Source organism: Sminthopsis crassicaudata, chromosome 2, assembly GCF_048593235.1.
Source record: "Sminthopsis crassicaudata isolate SCR6 chromosome 2, ASM4859323v1, whole genome shotgun sequence".
Lineage (NCBI taxonomy): Eukaryota > Metazoa > Chordata > Mammalia > Dasyuromorphia > Dasyuridae > Sminthopsis > Sminthopsis crassicaudata.
The window spans coordinates 316,867,869-316,891,028 of NC_133618.1; the positions used below are offsets into that span (position 1 = coordinate 316,867,869).

General features: G+C 38.7%; 1 protein-coding gene across 2 annotated transcripts in view; it reads right to left on the reverse strand.

Annotated features, from left to right (window-relative positions):
• Positions 1-1,741: 1,741 nt before the first annotated feature.
• The window catches only part of RGS6 (regulator of G protein signaling 6), a 657,670-nt gene continuing 636,251 nt past the window's right edge, over positions 1,742-23,160 (reverse strand). The window contains exons 18-19 of one of the 2 annotated variants that reach the window (XM_074290125.1): positions 17,396-17,462; positions 1,742-7,368 (exon numbers count right to left, since the gene is read on the reverse strand). In XM_074290125.1, coding sequence (XP_074146226.1) covers positions 7,202-7,368; positions 17,396-17,462 — 234 coding nt within the window. In that variant the 3' untranslated portion in view covers positions 1,742-7,201. The remainder of the gene's footprint in view (positions 7,369-17,395; positions 17,463-23,160) is intronic. The other variant, XM_074290124.1, reaches the window with a different exon arrangement.

The following is a 23,160-nucleotide window of genomic DNA, read 5'->3' on the forward strand; positions in this document are numbered from 1 at the left end:
CCCTGTGTTAAATTGGGCAATAAATACATTTGAACTCTCTGGGCTTCTGTTTCCTCAACTACAAATGAGTAGATTTGACTAGATGATCTTTATGTTTATTGCCAGATTCAACCTAAAATAGACCTTAAGGAAAAAAAGAATAATTCGTTACGAATGCTTGGGAAAATTAATTCAACATAGTTGGTTGGAATTTTCAACCTGTAAGTAATAATGGGTCCATTTTGAATATATCTCAGATCTGGGTTATACTTTGCGAAGCAAATAATGGAAATAAATGGGATCATAGGATTCCATATATGGAAATTTACTTGGTAGAAGTAATAGAGAAAATGACAGTTCCTTATATTTAGGGAGAATTATATTTATGAATGAATTGGTCTCTTTCTTAAAGGAGAAGCAGGACTTTTTTTACATCTTCTTGCTCTATAGTCATGCTACAGTTGAAATCAGGAGCTCAGCAAATATCTTATGTGTCTCATATCAACTTACCTGGGAACATGTAGGATTCCTTCAGTAGAATGTAAACTCCTTGAAGTCAGGACCTGTCTCCTTTCTATTTTGGTATTCCTAATACTTAATGAAGTGCCTTATTCACAGTAGGTATCTAATAAATGTGTATTAGTTGAGGTGAACAAGGAGAATGAATATAATTATGGAATGATTCTAGATAACAGTTATTTAGACTTCATTTTCCTTAAGGAAATCATATAAGGACTTAGCTTTTTCTTGTATGATGCTACTAGAATGCCTTTTAATAACAATGATGCATTTCTAAGTTTCTAAACTTTTTCTGTGTCATTTACTGGCTTTTATGTGTCAACTGTGGCTTTTGTAAAACTCCCCCAAAATTCCCATATGCCGTCTGGTGATATATAAGAACAATGATGGGAAAGTTGCTACATGGAAAGGATAACTGTAATGTATTTTTTTAACTTTATAATTGAAGGAAATTAATCATTTGAAAATAAATGTTAGTGGAAATAATAAATATGAGAATATTCCTGAAATCTGTCTATGGATCCCAGGTTAAGAGTCCCTGATCAAATCCAAAACCTTTATTTTATGATTAAGGAAATTGGATCCCAGAGAAGTTAAATAAAATTTCCAAAGTCACACAAGTAATAAATATGGTTTGAACCTCAGTTCTCTGGCTCCTTATTTGTACCATGATTCCTTCTCAAATGCTAAAACATTCAAGGCCTTTTAGAGCACACTGGCACTCAGTAGGTATGGGCACCAGAAATAAGTTGATAATACTCCCTATAAACATTTACATCAACATCTTAAGTTTTTTCAACAACCTTCACTGCCTCCTAACTCCCAGCTCTAGGCTTAACAGAAAGTATGAGGTGAGACCTTGGCAACCTTATGCCTCTTCCACAGGCCCCACGCCTGAAAGAGCTTGTCTTTTGAGACAAATCTTATCTGGCAGTCAGGTCTGCTCTGAGGCTCTGATGAATCACGGATGTGTATTAATGTGGATGAGAAGATCCTCAGATAGTCCAGGGTCTGGGTTTGCAAATGCTTGAGTAACTCTGGCTCCCAAGGGCTGGATGGTGGCCAAGACTTACAGTGAGTTAAAGCCACTTTAATATAAGGCAGAAATGGCCACTTCTGCATGGTCCATGAGATTCATTTCCAGGGTCTCAATTTAATTCAAAAAGACTGAATATAATTCTGCAGTCCCTTAACCAATGGCATTTAAATGCCTTATGCGGTGAAAGGAAATGAAACTTGCTAGCAATCGAAATTCCCATCAAATAAGAGTCCCTTCATCAGGACCTTATTTCTGGGAGGGAGTTTTTCTCTCAAGATGGAAGACATCCTCAGGGGTGAATTGATATTACTATGTGAGTACCCCTTTGCCCCCTATATTATTTTTTTTTACCTCTAGCAACAAAATTTCTGCCAACATGGCATGTCCTTCATTGGAAGGCATCCGCTTCATTAATAGAACAGATAGTCTTAAGATTTTTTTTTCAGTGTTTCTTTAGTCTTGCTTGTTTGTTTGATTCATAGGCAGTCTAATATTCTGGAGCCCAAGGCTTTAATCAGTGATAAGACCGTCCATCACTCAGGAAAAGTGAATTTTCCTCGCTCAATGCTCAGTCTGCATCAGTGTTTGAGTCTATGACTTTATTCAAGGGCAGATCTATGACATTTCCAACTACACTTATGGCTTAGTAGGTGGTCAGGTTTATGTCTGAGCATAAACAGTTGGGAAAAGAAATCACTGAATCATGAAAACCTAGAGATCTGAAGTCCCCGGTGACATACACTACCTTCTTTGCAGAAACCAGAACATCTCAGTGATTTAGAATTTCCAAGCCGCTGGGCACATAGCTTCCCCCTCCCCATTTTGTTTGTTTCAGGCGAAAGAAAACAGATAATTGGATGTGCAGAGGAATATTGTGTTTTGCTAGAGATAAATCACTGTCCAAGAAAGCTAGCTCCCCCACCCATCGAGTCATACAGAATTATCTGGGTAGGCGGTGGGGTTAAAGTTGTTTATTTTCAGACCACACTAGCAAGTTTGGTTCTGGAATCCAATTGCCCCCAAAGTCTGTAATAATAAATTACTGAGAACCACATGCAGTACAGTAGAGACCATTCAAATGTATCCTTTTACCACACAGCAAAAAAAAAAGGTAGAGTTTGTAATACTTGAGTCTGATCTATATATCTGAGCCCTGGTGCCTCCCTTGTATATGTGACTAGATCACCATTTGTTTACTTCCATGAAAATCTCCTCTATAGCTTTCTCCAAGGCTTTTTGACTCTAGTAATCTGGCACTACTCCACTGTACTGACCTGTGGGACTTTATTGCTACAGATTCTACTTTACTACATTATGACCTTAGAACTGCCATCTGAGACTGTCCAACAATGCCTTAATACCATGTAGTATTAACTTCTAGATTGTGGGCATTGGGGACTCTTTGGCAGAAAAATAGGTCGGGTGAATATTGCATTGTTTGTCTACTACTTGTCCATACTACAGACCATGGTGTTTATTAATGCTTGACTTTTGAGGGGCACATTACTACTTTTGCTTAGATAACTTGAACACCATCTTAACTGTCATTTATTGTAATGGCTCAGTGGGAACAGAAGCATTGTGAAACTTTGCTGAAGAGAGTGAGAGAGCTTAAAGTCCCTAGTCCCTTCCTAGTCTCCCTGCATGGATCTCAGAAGTAGCTTTTGAAAATTCATGCATATGAAGGGGCCACAAGAGAGAAACAGATTCAAAAGGAAAGAAGTAAGCAGATGGTAGTTTCCTAGTGTATCAGCTAGGAGGTGAGGTAGTTTGAACATACCAAGTTTACTGACTAGGAAGAGATTTATTGCCAGGGCATCTATTGGGTTCCCTGGAGTACAACCAGCAACTTGGAATCTCACAAGAAGGACTCTGGTTTTGATAGAGAGCTCAGGATATTTCTAACAAATTCCCAGCCAATGGATGATATTGATTATATTGGTCTGTAGCTGTGGGAAATGCATTCAGATTGCCTGGTCCTACTTTGTTGCTAGTTCTCACCAATATCTGTTTAGCTGTCTGCTAAACAGTTTCTGGATGCCTGGAGACTCCTCACCTTCTTAGCTCAGAGGAGCATATTAACTGATGCCTTGGGTATTCCTACTGATCTTTTGGAGCCCAATTCAAATATCATCTTCTCCAAGATCCTTCTGTGATTTCTTTTGTTGGAAATTATCTTTCCCCTCCAGGCCTTTCAAAGCATGTTTTTTATACCTCTCTAATGTGTTGATCATGAAATATGTATTAAATGTACTTCTGTGTATTTCTTACCTATCCTTCTACTAGACTGGAAGATTCTTAAAGGTAGGAATGGTATCTTATTTAAGTTTGATACTTCCTCCAGTATCTAATACAATGTTCCTTATCTAGTAGGTAATTAATAAATGTCATTGTATTGTGTTGGTATTGCCTGCAATTGTTGGTATTGTATTGCCTGCAATGGAATTATTTCAGAAGAAATTAGGAATTTGCCTGTTGGTGACCTATGCTTTTTCTATTTTGTCCTTATTGGAGAAAGTAAATATACGTATCCTTTTATCCTGGAAATTTTGCTTAGTTCACTAAATTTACTTTGCCTCCTGGGTGGAGGTTGTTTCTCTTGACACTGCCTTGGTATTCCATGCTATAGGGTACCATTGTCACACACCTATCCTAGCGCAGGTTTTCAAAGTTTGGGCCCAGTGAGTATATTCGGTGCTGTCACTGAAGGTAGGGGTGAAGGGGGTAGAAAAGGGTCAATAAGAAATTTGTTTTGATTCTGGTCTGGTTCTACACACGGGGGCTCTAGAAAAACATAGAGGTCAGGCTAATGGAGGGACTGGTCTAAGTCAAGACACTCTGGATGTAGCTTCATACCAGAACTAGCATTCCCATGCTGACTTTGCACTGCATTCTGCAGTGGCAACCCATATGCTGCCTTTGAGAACCAACAATCTTTAGGTGTTTTGGTATCTTTCCTGCCTTAGATGGGATATGACATCCATCATAAATTCATTTAAGGAACCCAAACCACTTATTTTGAGAATCTTGGTTGATCTTTCCTTTACCTTGGAGGTCTAAGGAACTTTCTCAAATGTGCTGAGTTCACAAATATTGGAGGCCAGTTGTCCTTAACTGAGACTCTAGCAGGTCTCTCAAGGCCTTGGCTAAATTCAGCAAGGATACCTGAGACCACGATCTCAGGTTAAAGAATCTCATCCATCCAAGGGAGCTTTGATTTCAATAGAGAGCACATAATTCTGATGACAACATAATCTGAAAAGTCCATTTTAGAGCCATGGAAAAGTGCCAGGAAACACAATTTATAATAAGCAAGCCACCTGGGGTTTGAGAAAAGAGATTGTAGTGCCTGTGCTCAGGGACCAATTGTGGAGGACTACTCTGATTCACCCTTAGCATTTCCACTTTCAAAGCTTTCCTTTGTCACTAGCAAGTTCTTTTTGCTCCTGATGACTTATCAAGGAAATGGAGGCAATGTACTATGCTTTGAGACCTAAGGGACATGCTAGCAGCTCTCTGGCTGGACTCAGAAATGGTTAGTTGTATGTGACAGCAAGTAGGGTGTAAAAAGCAGTAAGATGGGAGGGATGGTGTCAAAAGCTAAAGTAGATTATGTGCCTCAAGCAGTTCATGCACACAGAAGAATATAAGGGCCCTGTGGCCTTTCCCACAGTTAGGCTCAAGGACAGGGCATGCAATATCTAAATTACTTGGGGCTAATCCCTATAGAAAATTCCAGGAAGGGACCCATTTTTACTTCTGTATCCCAGACTCCATAATCCCTATAATTTTGTTCTAGTCATTCTCTGATGCCGGGTACACTTTGGGGCCATTGAACTGATAGCCCCTTTTGGCAATCTACCACATGTGAAACAAAGTCCCAGGTATCATGGCCCAAGTTCATCCACTTCCTGACTAAATTTGGCTCTCTGAGAATGTTTGTAATTATTGCATAATTCCTACTAAGCCCACCAAATAGGAGCAAATTTTTTTTTCACCATTTTACAGGTAAGAGAAACTGAGGTAAAACAAGACTGGAAACTAGAAACTTGCCAATGTCCATGACAGCTCAGACATGGAAGATGGAAGGCTGTAATGCCTAAGATCTGGCAGGATAAAGAAAAATCCATTACAGGGAACTGATTCGGCATTTTGGGCCAGAAATGAAAAAAGGAGCAAATCAAGTTTGAGGAGCAGTGGTGGTGGTGGTGTGTGAAGTCTGAATGTATCCTTTAGTAAATACTAAAAATTGTATTATGTGAATCAAGAAATCACCAATGATAATCATTTTATTTCTATTGTTTTTTGTTTATATCTAAAAGAATGTGGCTGGAAATAAATTAAAGAGATGATTGAGCAACTGACTTGGAAAAACATAGTCTTACTGGGTTATAGATTTATCAATAATTTTGTCTGGGGGTCACTAGGGAGCAGTGCCACTGATAAATGGCAGTTGATGACAGATATACAGGGAGGCTAGAGATTGTAAAGAAATCTAACCCCAGTTTATCCATGTTAGTTTAGTTTTCTCACCAAATAACTGATATTATTTTGTTTGTATTATTTTCTGCACTTCTTATGTATGCAGTACAATTTTGAGATATGCTATGTGGGTATTGACAATTCCTTTGCCACTAGTGCTGTTTCTGGGCATATCTGAGTTCTTATTGAGAAATTTGACCATATCCAAACCAACTCGAGGAACTGTCGGCCAGTGAAATATCCAGTTGACTCCCCTAGACTAAGACTTTTCTCTCTTTTCATCTTTCTCTTGGGTTGGTGAAACCTGGAGAACTCCAGTATCCCCAGAGTTCTCTCCAGATCTTAAGCTCTGAATAAAGTGGGAGGGAATATACTTGGAACAAGTGTAAGAAGTAAATGATAAAATGACAAGTCTTTCAAGCCTTAAATAAATCTGTGGCTCTTCTTTATGCACTGATGCTCTTTTTCTCTATAGAAGGAATCATGGATGCTTTGATTTCTCTGGACCAGGAGACAACTAAGGAGAAAGGCAATCAGAGCATTTTTCTCTAAGTCTGTCTGAGGGGGAGTGAAGGGCTTGAAGGCATGGGGGAAGGGAACCCCTAGAGTGCTTTCAGAGTGCAGAAGAAATGAATCATACTTCTTAAGTGGAAGAAGCTTCTGGTGACTATTTTATTGTGCCTAGGTAGCCACAAATGGGGGGGTGGATGGGGGCGGAGGTGTGATTGTGACAGTAGCAGGCTTGTCCCTATTAGAGTTGTGGGTGTGCCAGAGAAAAGGGAGAATGGTAATTAATACTGATTGTGCTCAGCCTAGCTCTCCTTTCTCTCTTTTCCCATAAAGAAGGATATTTTGGACAGTAGTAGTAGTAATAATAATAATAACAGCAGTAACAATAATAATGATAATGATAGCAAGTAATAAGTCTTAGCAGGAAAACTTTGGCCCTGCCAAACCCTCTGTTCACAGTGAGGCATTCTTCCCTTAATTCAGGTGAGAAGAAACAAGGACCTCTTAGGGAACGGAGTGTCATAACAAAGCTATACAGGTAAGAAAATGTTGATGTAAACTATATAAGGCGGCATCTCTGCAGCTCTGCGGTTGGTTTCTTTTTCTCTTCTGCATTTTCCACCTCATCCAGTCCTAGGCACTTACTCCTTTCCTCAACCTCCCTTCTCCCCCTCACTCCTTTTCTTTCACAGTAATCAAATCGCCCCTTAAGGTTAGTCTTTCTGCAGATGTGGAGCGGCGCCGCCCGCCCACGTGGTCAGCGGCTGCCGTCTCAGCTGGCGGAACTGTCAGGAGGACTGCATCAGGCCCGTGAGGCGCTTGCCCACCAGTGACTTTCCCTGCAAGAAGGACAATCGACAAACACACACATATGCACAGACAGACAGATAGACAGACAGACAAGCAGGCGTCAGTTCTATACCGGCAACAGAAACAACCACTCTGCCCACCAATTTCCATGGAAGGGGCATGTTTACATGGAAACCCCCAAGTTTGGAAGGATTCATATGCAAGCTTTACAATCCACTGGGACACTGGATAGATCTGGGTGAACCCAGGGGTGGTGAGAGCCTGAATGGTGCTCTGAAGGTGGTAGTGCAAGGGGGAAGAAATTAGGGCTATACAGGATCTTACTTACCCGTGAAAGGAGACTCTTTAATCATCAGGTCAGAGTTTTAATCTCTGTGGACTACCCTACAACTTGATTTTAGTCAAGGGAATTAGATGGGAAGTATTGAGACAGGTGACAAGGTTGGGCTGAAAATGGGTATTGTTGGGAAATGACAAATATCACATCACATATTCTAAAAAAAGAAAACAAAACCCAGTAAGAGAAGTGAGCTCTTTTGTATGAAGCAGGAGGTAGAAGGTAGATTAGAGCTTATACAGTTGTTTGGAACTGGGCATATACAGTTTGGCTCCAAGATGGTGATGGCAGCTTCCTGCCTGGAAGCCACATATTATTTTTTTCCCAACTGGTTGGGAAGAGACAATGAACTAGATGCAAATACCATGAAAAGGTTTTAAATCAGTCATCATGACTCTTGTAATACTCAGAGGAGCACTGGCTGTCCTTTACCTAGAACAATTCCTAATGAATAATTTATTTACCCATTTGGTAATGGGGATATCCTTATATACTATAAATGTTCTCAATCCTAACAATGGCTTCTGCACAAGACTTGATCAAACTCTTTATAGCAGTCCCTTTTTAAAATGTAAAAACCAAACAATAATAAAATCAGCCCCAGATTCCCAAGAGTTGCTTCTAGGAACACATAAGACCAATTTAGCTAGGACCCCTGTATTACATGGTTTGTACTTTTCTGAATGGGTATGAGGGCACAACTCCTTGCAGAAAAGTCAGATATATTCAAAGGAAGATTGCTCTGATTGGGAATACAAGAGAAGTACCTGATAAGCTCAATGATCAATCGGTCTGTATTTAAAAATATATACATTGTCTGTAGTCTTGTTGACCGTAGGATGGTGTCATCTATCCTATTTTTTCTACAAGGAAAAACCAGTGTAGATACTCATAAGGTGTTAGGTTCTTACTAAGTGCTAATGAGATAATGAGATATTAGGTTTTTACTAAGTGCTAAGTCGGTACTTAACAATTTTCTAGTTCCGGCCATTCCTGGGAGTTTAACTTGTGAATTCCTGGGGAAGAGCTTGCATGCTTAGGAGGAGCAAGTTCATTGGTTGAAGTAATTCTTCCCAGAAGCCCTTGCCTTATCCCACGCCCATTCTCTGGGAGGATAAAGAGGACAGCTCTGGAGGAAAAAGGGAGTCTCTGCTCTAGACCAGACTTGAGGCGGCTCTCTGCAGGAAGGGAAGTCACTTCTCTGGACGAGAGTTAACGGCAACTGTCTGGAGACAACGGTTCTCTACAGGAAGAAGAATCTGTCCGAGAGATTTGAGTTGACACAGCAGATCTCCCCCCAGGCAGAATGGTCCCTTCCATTCACCACTTTCTGGGTCTCTCCACATCACCTGGCGATTATCTAAGGACAGTGGAGCTGCTCGCACTGGACACTGCCCTTCTGGTGGGTTATAAAACCTGTCTGCTGGAGCCAGTGCATCTTTGTCAAAAATTAGAAAATTAATGGTATAGAGAACTAAATTTAGAAGTTCCCTAGGGCTACCTGTGGCAGCACTTAGTAAGAACCTAACAATTAGGTTCTCTGTATTTGGTCCAGTAATTTGCCTACTGTTGATATTGACACTTTCTGAAACTGTAATTCCTTGTTTGATTTCCCCCATTTCTGCTTTGCCAGATGCTTCAGCATCAGGTTTTTGAATCTTCAGGTACACTATGCTTAATTTATGTCAAGATAAATTTAGGGAGAGAATATAATCAGAGGTGTATATAATCCAATTGTTAAAATCTCAATATAAGCATTTATATATTGGAAATGAACAAACCCTACAAATTAGAGCTTGATTTATTATTTTGTTGACATTCTAGATTTAAGGAAGTAATGGAAGAACACTGGACAATGAAGTTTAAGCTTTAAAAGTGTCTCATGGGGCAGTAAGCCTCAAGGCAGTATGACAGAGCACTGAGCCTAGAGTCAATAGTACTTGAGTCCAAATCTAGCTTTAGATACTTACCAGCTCTGTGATCCTGGGAAATTTATTTAACCCTGACTGCCTCCAAAAAGTGTTTCATTTGTCCTTTTCATGCTGTCCTAAACAGCAGGATTTTAAACATTTGCTAGCATGTCCTTGGATATATGAAAGATTCCTTGACAGAATGTTCTATATTCTATGAGGCTATGAAATGTATCCTAGAGGTTTTTAAGGATAGGATATTTACTTATGGTAAATATGGTTTAAGTATTTTCTGAAGGTGCTAAGACAAAAGGCAAATCTATTACCAACAGCTCCATATTGTCTTGGAGTCTGCTCATTGTCAGGTATCTTCTCTTCATCTACCAGCCCTGGGATATAATTACTCATCACATCCCCAAATGTCTGTATTCTGGGAGTGCCCAATTTGGTATCTGGTTCTCTGATTTAATTGACAGATATGAAAAAAAATCATAGATACTTAATAAAAGATAGCTACAGATGAGTATAATAGAGTAAGAAACACTGTAACAGCACTTCTGCTTTCTAAGGATTGAGAGCAGCTCATTTCCAGATGATTATAATAATAGCTAGCATTTATAGCACTTGAAGGATTGTGAAATATTTTATATTGTCTCACTTGATCGTTATGACACAACCTTGAGAAGCAATTATTATTCATATTTCACAGTTGAGGAAACTGAGGCAGGCATTTAGGGTCCAATGATTAGTAGTATCTGGGGTGGGATCTGAAATTAAGTCTTTCTTACTGTTTCAGTAGGCTCAGGTTTGAAAGGTATGCTACCAAGGCTTCCCCACCCCTCTGATAAATGAATTTGAAATTCTAAATTTTAGAGTTCTTCCTTTCCGAGTCTCCATTTGTTTATTAAAACCCACTGTTAGGCCAGTTCCTGAAGATAAGGTTAAGAGTAGCATCTAATGGAAGAGATTCTAAGTTTGTTTTCATAACCGATTATAGTGTATTTGGCTATTTTTGCTTCCATCATCCTGTCTGTCACCTACCCTACCTCAAGTTTCAGCTATGTTGTTAAGCAACAACAATAAAAACAACATAGTTATTATAGGGGGAACAAGTATGCTGGGAATAGTAGCACTGCCATTTCAGCTCATTGTCCAATGCTGCCTGCAGATGGATAGAGCATCTCCAGCAGAGTAGTTGCTGCTCAATCTTCCCACAGGTATTGCTTAGGTGCCTGCCATAGGGTTAAAGGAAAGGAAGTAGGTCATTAAGCTTGTTCATTAGTTGTTTTCTCTCTAAAGGAATAAGATTCCTAAGGAGCTCACCAAAGATCAAAGCCACTTCTCATTAATGACAGCTGCCCCCTGCCTATGGGAACCATTCATGTTCAAACAAGCTGTTACCAAGATGAATCTTACAGAATCACAGGGCTCCTTGCTCCGAGACCTTTTCATTCTATAGGCACCACAAGAACTTCCACTATGGCCTTTTTAGAACTGTTTCTCTCCCCTTCTCTTTCCTAATTTTTTTTAGCATTAATGAAGGACAAGCCCTAGAGTCAGATTTGGTACATTCTACACATGTCTGGCTCTTAAATAGACACAGAATCTCAGGATGGGGGTGAGGAAGGAAGGGAGAAATCTTTTTATGAGTCAGTCTGGAGCATCTCTTGGTGCCCAAAGCAAGGCAGCCAGACCAGCCTAAGGGATCAGCTGAACTACTAATGGATGCTAGCTAAGGAGAAGACAGGATGCCTCTAGCAGAGGATCTTGAAATGAAATGGAATACTAAGATTAAAAGCTCAGATAGGCAAGGTAAGTCCCAGAGATATCATGTGACTATATCTTTGTGTGTAGACTAAGTGTTTTTTTTTTTTTTTCACCTCCAATAGACTTGGCAAATGTAATCCAACAGAATTCAGGAACCTTTAATTTCATGGCCCATGTGCTTTGTGCTGTGTTCACTAACACCCATTTCATTCTTATCCACGTTTGACTAGTGTTCCACATACCATAGAGATCTCCTCAGTGTTATGGTTGTCTTGTCTTTATGACTGGGGGCCTAGAAGGTCATGCAGTTCTTATATTTATTATCTTCTTTAAAGACACACACACAAAAGGGAAGGATTCCCCTTTTGTGAACATTGTGTGTTTAAAAAAAAAATCAACATGCTGTTTAACATGCTTTAATTCTGTTCATTTCACTTTCAGACATTAATCAATAAAGCATGCACTGGTCAGGTGACCCAGAGCTCCTGCTACTTACCTGAGGGCTTTTCCCTGGGAATAGGGTTCTATGGAAAATTGTAAGAACAGATAGTGGTTGAACTTTGGGACTATGTCCAGGATGTGACCATGGCCTCTGGCTTAGTAGGGAAGAGTAGTTAAGTTTAAATTGTTTAAAAGCAGGATGCAATCTTTGCCTGAATCACCTGTAGGAAATTTTCAAACCCTCTTCTTTTTTAGATGCTTGGTTTTATCATAATTTGGAGATAAATTCTATTCTTTCTTTCTGCCTATTGCTCCCCGCTATTGATTTGGGCACCTATTCCAAATTTCTAGGATCAGGAAAAGTTAATTGCTATTAATCTATCCAATATGAAACACTCTTTTTTTTCTCCCTTTCCTCTTCTTCCTCCTTCTTCCCCATTCCCATTTTTTTCCTTCCTTTTATTCTTCCTCATCAACTAAAGTGACTTGGGAATCATATCATCCTCTTGTGTTACTGCATTTTTCACTTGCTACTGAAAAATTTTCTTTGCTGAAAGCTCAGTTTGAAAGGATGGGGAGGTCTTTTTCCCCCTTACCATTTCAGCAAAAGAATGTGTGTTTGATTTAATAAAAAAGTGACTTCAGTAGTCATACAGTTAGAAGCTCAAGGAGTGACTGTTGAATAGTGATGTTATCCATGTATAGGAATAAAACATTCAAATTTGTGCAGGATTCTCAAATGACTTTGGAAGGATGGAAATCACCACAATTTCTGCAGAAGACAGCAAGAACAGAGAGGAAAAGTTGGATGACTTGGAGAAGCTGAGCTAAGGGGGAAAGATAAGGAAAAAAGACAGTCTGCTGCAATCTTGAATGGTTTGTGTGTGGGGTATTCTTTTCTAGTTCCCTCTACTGATGAAAGAAATAAAATCAAATGAAAGCAGGGGGAATTTTTGTTAGACAGTAATTTTACATTAGTCAGTTTTTGGCTTAGGAAGCCATAAAAATGTCTTCCTCAATGATCAATGAAAGACTTGGGGAAACAAAGCAAAGATATGGGATATGTTTTTTTACACAGTTGGGGGATAATAGGCATAGAACACTGAATGTTAAAATGTTGATCAAAGAACCATAATTAATTCCTAAAAGGGAATATTATTGTAGGATTCTATAATAGAATTATACCTCAGTTTTTTAAAATATTGGTTAATCTCCCTAAACATTTTCCCCTTCCTTTTAAAAATTCTTTATTATAAGGGATGGTTCTCTGGAAGAGGTAGGGGGAGTGATATAGTAGGAAATTTGGTGATATAAAAACAAAACCCCCCCAAATTTATTTTTAAAAAGGCTTGAGGAAAGAGAGGACATTTCACCTTTTTGGAGTTGTTTAGGAAAAAATGATTGAATTAAGTGATCTATAGTGGTTCTATCTAGGCCTGTGACTAGAAAAGGATTATGCACATTTATTATTAAAACAATGCAGTCATTTCTTTCTATAGCACTCTCTATATTTCAATGTGCTTTCATATCTATCTCATATGATTGATCCAATATCTTATTTAAATACAGTAGATATTGGGTGATTGTGTTACTATTTTACCCATGAAGAAACTGTAATAATGAATTATGGTTTGTTATAAGCCTCCACAGCAGCTAGACCAAGACTTGGGTTTGAGGAGAACTGTAGGGGATACTCTTTGAAGATCTGGCTGGGGGGAATGTCTTATATTGACTCCCATATTTTTAGAAGGGTGCTGCCTCTTTGAAGCACAGATACCAGAGTATTGATGGGGTAGCAATTTGGCAAATTTTGTTTGTATGGTCTATATTTTACTCTCTTGCTCTTACCAAGTCTTCCGATCTCTCAATAGCTACTGATAATTTTAATTTGGTTTTAAAAAAATTCTCTTTATTAGATTTTTTCCACAAGTAGGTATATTATAGGCATAAAATAAGAAAGCCGAATTAAATATGAAAAAGAGCCTTTAAATATTCTACTAGAGGAGGGAAAAGAAAATACTAGGGAATAGAAAATCAAGGGACACAAACAAATTCACATAAATTAAAATTAAGTTGAATTTATAGGAAATCATCTGTGGTCAAAAATAAAAATAATGGACATAACCCTTCAAATACTTTGGTTAATATGACTGAACTGACTATGTAACAGATCATGTACTGGGCTATCTACATCTGACATCTGACATATTAGTTATCTCCAGATCATTTTCTGGGAATTCCTCTTCCAAATCATATAAACAGGCTTGTCAGAATGTTTATTTACATTATTCAGGTAACCTATCATTCTTTCAACTTCAGAATAGCTTTTCTCTTTAAATCACCCAAGACAGGCCTTTGAGAGCTTTCTTTGATCTGGTCAAATCCATGAAGCAACAGGTTACCTAAGAAAGACTGTGAAATCTGTGAAATATTATATATCATAATCAAATAGGTCAGTAGTTTATCTATCTATCTATCTATCTATCTATCTATCTATCTATCTATCTATCTATTTTTCTCTCTATCTATGATATATCCATAATATATCTATATCTATATATATCTATATCATATATATATCTGTGATATATCCATAATCTCAGAGGGAATCTGAGTGTCCTGAATAACATACATAAATTGATTTCTGTGTCTGATATGAAAAAAGGGACAAATCTTGGACACCTTGGAACTTCAATGTGATGAACCTTGCTGAATCATCTACCTGACTCAGCTATTTCCTAATGAACCAAAGGAACTTCTCACTGGTAGCTCTTGCTGTGTCTACCATTTTCTGCTTTGTATAGGCTACATTGGGCCCTCCCTATCTTCTCCCTCACACTCAAGGTTACTCTTTTTAAAGGCTGACCATCTGGGTCAGTTTTTGTCAGGGAGTAGGAACCTTCTTTCCTCCCTGCCTTCCAGGTGTGCCCCCAAAAATCTGGCAATCATGTGTTTTATTGTTTCCAAACTGATATTCTCACGCTAACTCTGTAAGGCAGCTGATGTATCATTATGCTTATTTTAGGGGAAGAAACAGACTCAGAAGGAGCTCTACTCCAAGGTCGCATGACTAGCAAGAAATCAAGCAGAGGCTAGATCCAGGTTTCTTAACTGAAAACCCAGTGTTCAGCTTCCAAGTGAGATCTTGCAATGAAAAAGGCAGGAAAGCAAGAGCCTGCATGTTCCTTGTAGACTGCATTTCCCTGGCAGTTCTTCTGATGTTTCATCATCTACTTCCAGTCATCAACTCCTTAGGTCTCTTTCCTCTTATCTTCTCTCATCAAGAATAAAAGGCATTATATATTTGGAAGGAAGAGCAAATTGTGCATAGAGTTGCAGTTTCATGTATAATCATTTTTTATGGAAATGTTTGTTTTATTTCAGAATAATGTATTAATGCAATAAAAAAGAGTGGAAAAATGAAAAAAAACCGTTGGACTTAAAAAAATAGATGATGTTCCTCTTTCTCCTCTTTTTCCCCTTTTGTGATAGTAAATCTTATCTAATTTGATAACAATTAGAACTTATATAGTGCTTTTCAAATATGAACTCACAACAACTCTGAGAGATAAGAGCTATTATTATCTCTTTTATGAGGAAACTGAGGCAGGCAAAGGTTAAGTGGCCTGCCCAGGGGCTTGTAGCTAATGTCTGAGGCTGGATTTCAATTCAGGTGTTCCTGACTCCAGGAGTAGTTTTCTATCCATTGTACTACCTATCTGCCTCTTGTAAAAGAAGTATATCTTGAACAGCAGACCAGAGAGCTCTCACCAGAGAACTTAATGTGACAAGGAAGGCAACTAATTTAGTAAAGGGTTTTAGTCATAAGAGACTTTTTGGACAGGGTCTTCCTATGTCCCATTATTTCCAGATTTCCCATTCTAAGAATTACTCTGATGCTGAAGGTTTGAGTCATCAGGGAGGAGCTAGATACTAATACTGTGGAAGAAATATGGCAGCTCTTTTCAGTTGTGGCTTTAGCAAAATACTCTGCTATTCTCACCTATGATATTAGAGGAATTCCTGAATTGAGCTGCTAAAAAGATTGCAACTTGAATTCATTCATAAGAAGGATGAGTGTAGTAACGGGACCTGGGATTTCATAGGTATATGGAACTCCTGAAGAGGAAACTTTCTTACATTTCTGTGCAGAAATGCATACACATTCATTGACTAGCCCCAGGGTCTTATGGTATTCTAGGTCAAAGTAAGGAGTTAAATTCAAGCTCTGAGGCAAGTTTATTATATCTTATTCTATGTTGTCTTTCCTGAAACTTTCTGAAAAACACCAGAAAGGCAGCCACTTATCTCAGGGATCCTCAGTTCATTATGCAAGGTTTGGCAAAATGGAATTTTCCCAGAACCCAGTGGGATATCCTTTACCTTTCCCACATGCTCACAATCTATTAGGATGTGCATCACCCGAGCGTGTGTGTACCTCCTGGGTTTCTTGTTAGCCAGACCTCCTGCAGTTTCCCTCTTTGAGAACTAGAAGGGCCATCTCCCAAGAAAAGGTCAAGGTCATCTTGCTGAAACTCAGTGAAGCATCAAATTTTGATAGGAAACAACAGTTCGTATTAACATCCCTTTGGGCACAAACATATCTAGGATAGAGTTCTCATCCCTTGCCTATTTTTCCCATCCTGGAATGTGGAGGATTGAAATGAGATCAATTTAGCATCTACCATCTACCTCAGTGGTAACATGGAGTGTGTGTTTGTGGAGGGGTGGTCCTTAGAATAGCATTTTTAAAGGGATGCTTCAAAGCAAACAGTTTCTAATCTTAAATCACTTGGATGATCTTTCTTGATTTTGTACGTTCCCTACAAAGCCATCCTAAAGAGTTGTCACAATTCCCCTTGATTCCAAAGGGAAAAAGCAATGAATCTCAAAAACTCATCTTGTCGGCAATCCAGCAGACAGGGATCTTTATTTCCCATTGGATTTTATTGTGTTTCACTTGATAGAGGAGTCTTGAATCCTTACTAGAGCAATGATGATGAAGGGGGAAGATACTGAATTTGAAAAATATTCCATAAGTGGATGGACTTCTCTCTCAGGTATCAAGTGATCTCAATGAATGGCATTTTAGAATAATGGATCTGGACCTGAGAACCTGGTCCGGCTATGTTGTGACCTTGGATAAAGCCACTTGAACTCTGTCTTCAGGCTTTTCATCTGTAAAATGAGGAGGCTGGAGCTCCAAGGGCCTCTAAGGTCCCTTCCAACTCTAAATCTATGCTTCTATGATCTGGTGACTGGTTGAATTCTGGAATCCATTCTAACTCTAAATTGGTGCTCAGCTATGGATATTCTTTACTCATCTCTTGACAAGTACCCTGAATAAGAAGCTTACTCCAAAGTAACTGTTTTGGTTATGAAGATGGAGAAGTAGTCATCAGTGTCAACCAGGGCAGGAAGCTATGGTGAAACAGACCAAGACACAGAGGAATAAATGCGTGAGGCAACACATCTGTGGAAGCAGGGAGGGAAGAGAAGAGGCAACAGACTGACCGATCATTATTTCTGTTTCCAGAGCACCTTCCATCCAAAGGATCCCAAAGCATAGGACAGATTGTTAGAGATATAGGGATCACTCACCCGCTGCTGGAAGGTAGCCACCTCTGGGGTGAAACGCGGTAGCCAGTCTTATTCTGCGCCAGCAGCACTATACAATTGTTTTTTTTAGGAAGGGAAGTGAAGAATAACTTATCCAATGGCAATTGTGAATACCTATTGTCTTAGAGGAGCCCCTACATTGATACCAATAGGCAGCAAGCATGCAAAACATAATAGGTGTTTATAGCACACAGAAGCAGCATATATATTCAGTACTCATGCTGATACAGAGTATATGGTATGCTCACCACCATACACTGTACATATAGGATGATAGCTCAATATAGCATAGCAGGCACTGCATACACATATATAGATGCAACATGCAAATATTTGTCATACATGCATGCACACATGCATATACATGCATTTATATAAATGTTACAGGCAATCTATAAAAGCATGACCAATTATGTAATTGAAGTGCAGGCACCCGGGGTGCCCATCCCTGAAAAATAGCAGTGGTATAAATTTATTGTTGTTCAACTGTGTCTATCTCTTTGTGACCCCATCTGGAGTTTCCTTGGCAAAAAAACTGAAGTCGTTTTTCATTTCCTTCTCCAGCTCATTTTAGAGATGAAGAAACTGAGGCAATCAGGTTGAATGATTTGTTCAAGGTCACCCAGCAAATTTCTAAGGGCAGATTTGAACTGAAGTCTTCTTGGATCCACACTTGGTGCTCTATTCACTGCACCAAATAACTACCCAACTCTTACTTCTAGCTCCCATGTATGTGTTGTTTTCCTCCATTAAAATGTAATCTACTTGAGGGTAGGTGCACTCATGCTTATTTGGATTTGTATCCCCAGTCCTTAACACAGTGCCTAGCACATAGTAAGTAGTATTTATGTTTTATCTATCTATATGTCCCTAGAAGGACTTCATGGCTCTAATCTTTTTTCTCCTCCTCTCATGTCTTTTAGATTGAACTGATATTTCCTCTTAATAATTTAACAACTGGTATTTTCTTTACCTCCTCAAAATGAGATAGACCCACATACACATTAGTTTAAGGAATCTGATCTTAAAGACAAAGTTCATTTCTTTAACACTATAGTCTGTCTTTTAATCTGGGAAAAAACCCCAGGCTTCCGTGGCAACCCCAGTTTCCTTCAAGAGACATGGATCATTGGGGCAGGGGATGGAGGGAAAGACGACTTATGGATGTGACTTGTCTTCTGCTACCAACAAAATATTGCTTAAAGAAGTTCTATAGCTAGCGCATTTCAGGTGGAAAACTGAATGACTCATCCTTCTTTATTCATGACTATTTTTAAAGCTATAGATATCAAAGCAAACTCTAACACCAGAAAAAGCAAGATAGATGAATAGGGAGAAGTTTAGTGAAAAGGCTGAAACAGTCTCTTGATAGACCCCCATAGACCTTAAGGAGATGACTCAAAAGCAGTTAATTAGAATGTTACCCCCAATATCCCACTGTCCAGCAAGGACAAGACAATTATAGCATTGCTCATATTTTAGTAAACATATCATGGTATAGAATGATCCAAGAAATAAATACTTTTATAGCCATGAATGGATTGTGAGGGTCAGGTCATTGAGGGATTTAGATATGAGGGAACCAGAGACTGGGCTAAATATAAGGTAGTGATCAGAGGTGACTGAAATATAGCAGAGCCATGAGTAGTCTAAGGTAGAGATGTCAAATAGGCAGTCACAGACTGCAATCCACTCAACACTTTGGAGTGTACCCACTAGATTAAAATGTAATTCAGAAATATTTAACAAAATAAGTAAAATAGTAAAAGAGAAAATGTTCATGTGGTTTTCCAATATACCTGCAGGAAATTTTATTATGGTGTTTTCCACTATTGTTCTAAGGCACAGAACTTTTCTGGTTGTTTTCCTTAGGAAAATACAGACACAATGTAAGACAACACATTTTTTCCTCCCCTATTCAACAAATAGGTGGGATCAAATATAAAACTACCAGTTTGATGTTCAAAATTATTCATAACCTAGCCCCTTCCAACTTTTCCAATCTTCTTACACTTTATTCCCTTCCATAAACTCAATAATCTGGTGATTCTAACTTTCTTGCTATTTCTTTCCCAAAACACTCCACTTTCCAACTTGGTGTATTTCCTTGGTTGCCTTTCCAAGCCTAGAACTCTCTTCATCTGGCTACCTTTGAGTCCCAGCTAAAACCCCATCTTCTATAGGAAGCCTTTTCTGATCCCCTTTAATACCAGTGCCTGCTTATTGCCAATTTATCTTGTATCTTATTTGTAAAAGTTGTACATGTTGTCTCTTCTAGACTGTGAGCTCTTTGAGGACAGGAACTGCTTTCGTCTTTCTATGTATCCCCAGGACTCAGTACAATGCCTGGTACATTGTTGTTGAGTCATACTAACTTTTCATGATGGTCTGGAGCATGATGTCCATGAGTTTTCTTGACAAAGATAATTGAGTGATTTGCTATCTCCTTCTTCAGGGTCACCCAACTAATAAGTGTCTAAGGCCAGATCTGAAATCAGGTCTTCCTGACTTCAGACTCAGCACTCTATCCACTGAGTCACCTAACTGCTTACAAATGCTTGGTATATATAAGGTACTTTATAAATACTTGTTGCTTTGTCTTGACCTATGGAGTCACAAATGATAAGAGACGAAGTTGTGCTATTACTTTGTCTGGCATATAAATGTGCAGGAAGATCATATCACTTTCCAATAGCAGGATTAGCATCTCTACATATTTAGAAGAATACTTGCTCTGGGTCTATTCATTATTGGGTAGAGCAGAACTTTTAATATTTCACAACTTGGAATTTACAAATAGTCCATGGCAAGACTAAAGTTACAGGAAAGCTATTTGTTGTAGATATCTAAAGTTGGAATGTTTTGGATGATCTTTTCACAAGTTGCCAGCTTTACATGTGAGATAAATGCTATCTCATACTCAACTGCGTGCATTTAATGACCCTCTTGAAATTATTCAGGTGGTATTTTTGGATGCTGAGCAAGAATGGGTCATCCTTTTATGTCAACCTCTCTCCCTCTGATTTTCAAACAATTTTCTTAAAAATTTGCCTTTAGATAGTCAGTGCTCCTAAATATAGTATGACTAAGCCTTCATTCTCCAGAAACTTGAGGGTCATGGTAGAGAATACATTTCCCCAATTTAATGGAAGTTTTCCTTCTCCTCCTCTATATCCCCCTTCTTATTTCTTATTATTTTTGTTTTTGCTCTTGCTCTCCACCTCCTCTTTCTTCTTTTTCTGTTTCTCTGTTGTGTCTCTTGTTTTTAGACATGAAGAAATGCTGACAAAATTGAAGGAATGTCTGAGAATATGGTAAAAAGGAAAACCAGACTAACTGGACTTTTAAAGTTTGCTTTTAAAATGTCTTATTAAGTTTGCTGACTTTACTGAGATTGCCATGTTTAATGAAGAGCCTCAAAAAGTTTAAGCATAAGGAACGAAAATGGAAAGTAGAAGCTGTAATAACCATAATTATACAATCCCATGCTCAAAGCATTCTTGAAGAAGCCTGAAAAAGATAGTATGATTTTCAATTGAATTGATTCCTCCAGAAAACTGCAAAGAGTATATATGTGAAGAAGATGATTTTTTTCCTTACTCCGGTTTGTGCCAACCACTGGGTTTCCTGAGGGTTGGATTTCTAAGGCAAAGACTCATTAGTTGTAGAAGAAAGAATACATAGCAAGCAGGGGGTTCCAGGATGGGCAACTTCACAGACTAAAGCACTAAAAGGTTAAGTTCCACTTTAGTTGCTGTAAAACATTTACTGCTCCCAAATTGTTTACCTGATACCTGGTACTCATAATGAGCAAAAAGACAAATGGCCTCACTCTCTCCCAGAACCTTAAGAAAAATCTCTTTGTTCTCTATCTCCTAGGCCGGGCAGTCCAAAACTAGGAAATACCCACTCTCAACAACACCCTACCAATGCTTGCTGTCCCACTGTAATGCATCTGTCTAAGCCTCCCCTGCTTCTCCCCAACACCCCCTCCCCCCAAATGAGGGTTTCTGTGTTTGGGCTCAATGATGTCATTTTTGCTCTCTGAGAAGATAGTCCCACAGTTCAGAACACAACTCCAACTGTGATTTTGAAAAAGGCATGGCTGGCATCTAAAGACAAGTAAATCTACTTTCCAAAACTATCCCTTTTGTCTTGTTTGGTCTATTAAGGACCAAATGAGATAAGATTTGTAAAATTCTTTATAAGCCTCAAAGAGTTTTATTCAAATGTTAGCTATCATCTGTTGTTGATATTGTTATTGTTGTTGTTGATATTATCTAGCTTCTCCTATAGTAAAGTATGTTAGAGAAGTAATTCCTTGATGTTAATCCACTTCTAACTCTAACTGCCAATATTCCATCCTCAAATAAATTCGTTTATGATATGTTAGTGCAATATTGACAATTCATAACCTAAATACAGTAAATTGCTTTAATAAATATTTATCGAATCACAAAATCCTAGAATCTAGATTAGCTACTTAAGGCAAGAATACCTTTTTCAAGTAAGCACTTCCAGTGAGAGGGAGCCAACTATATTTTAGAGAAAGCAATTTCACTTATGTGCAGTTCTCATTGTTACTCTCTATTATAAGGACTTACAATAATTCAGTTCGGTTCAGTTCAGTTCCTCCTGAAAACTCGTTGGATATTTAAATCCGTAATTGCCTGAATCACTGACTTTTTCCTGGTCACATAGTGAGTATGTGTCAGACTCAAGATTTGAGGCTAGGTTTACCAGACTCCAAGGCCCACCCTTTATGCCAGCTGGTACTCAATCTGTTTCTTTGTATATGGAAAAATTGATTTAAAGCCTTTTCTACCTTTTGATCCTAGTTTTGCTCTTAGGAGGAAGGGGAATAAGTCTACTATACTTTGATGTCAATCCGTTAGTATTTTTTAAAGTTTCCAACTCCCAATACTGTTTTATTTCCTTCAAGTTAAGTATCCTCAGCAAAACACTCATCACTACCACCACCATAATAATAATAATAATTATAATAATAAAGGGTTGGGCAGCTAGGTGGTGAAGGGGATGGAGTGTGGGTCGTAGAGCCAGGAAACATTTACTAGCTGTGTGACCCTAGACAAGTCACTTAACCCTGTTTGCTTCAGTTTCCTTATCAGTCAAATGATCTGGAGAAGGAAATGGCAAACCATGCAATATCTTTGCCAGGAAACCTCAAATTGGGTCACAATGAGCTGGACATGACTGAACCACAATAGCAAAAATAAAGGCTGGCAAAGCATTTTCCAAACATTACCTCAGTTTATCTTTATAACAACTCTGGGAGTTAGGTGCTATTATTATTACTATTTTAGATATTTCAAATATTTTACAGATTTTACTAAGGCAGAGGTTAAGTGACTTACTCAGCATCATCCAGCAGGTGTCTTAGCTAAGCTTTGAGCTCAGGTTTTCCTATCCACTATGCTGCCATCTTGCTTTACCCTTTTAGACTGTATTAAGATGAGATGAACATCACAGCTTGGATTCTAGTCCATTAAGGTCAGGTAAATGAGGATTTAGTGCTGTAAGGGACCTTCCAGGTCATCTAGGAGGATTCACACATTATTTCTGAGGATGCAGACTCATCCCCTCAGAGCATGCATGTGTGTGCCTCAAGCATCCAGGCATCCACCGGCACACACATACATACACGGTGTTGTAGGAGATGAAGGAGCATGAAGGAGGCATTTCTTCCCTTGAGCTAGATGCTATGTTTCTATCAATGATAGCCCAGG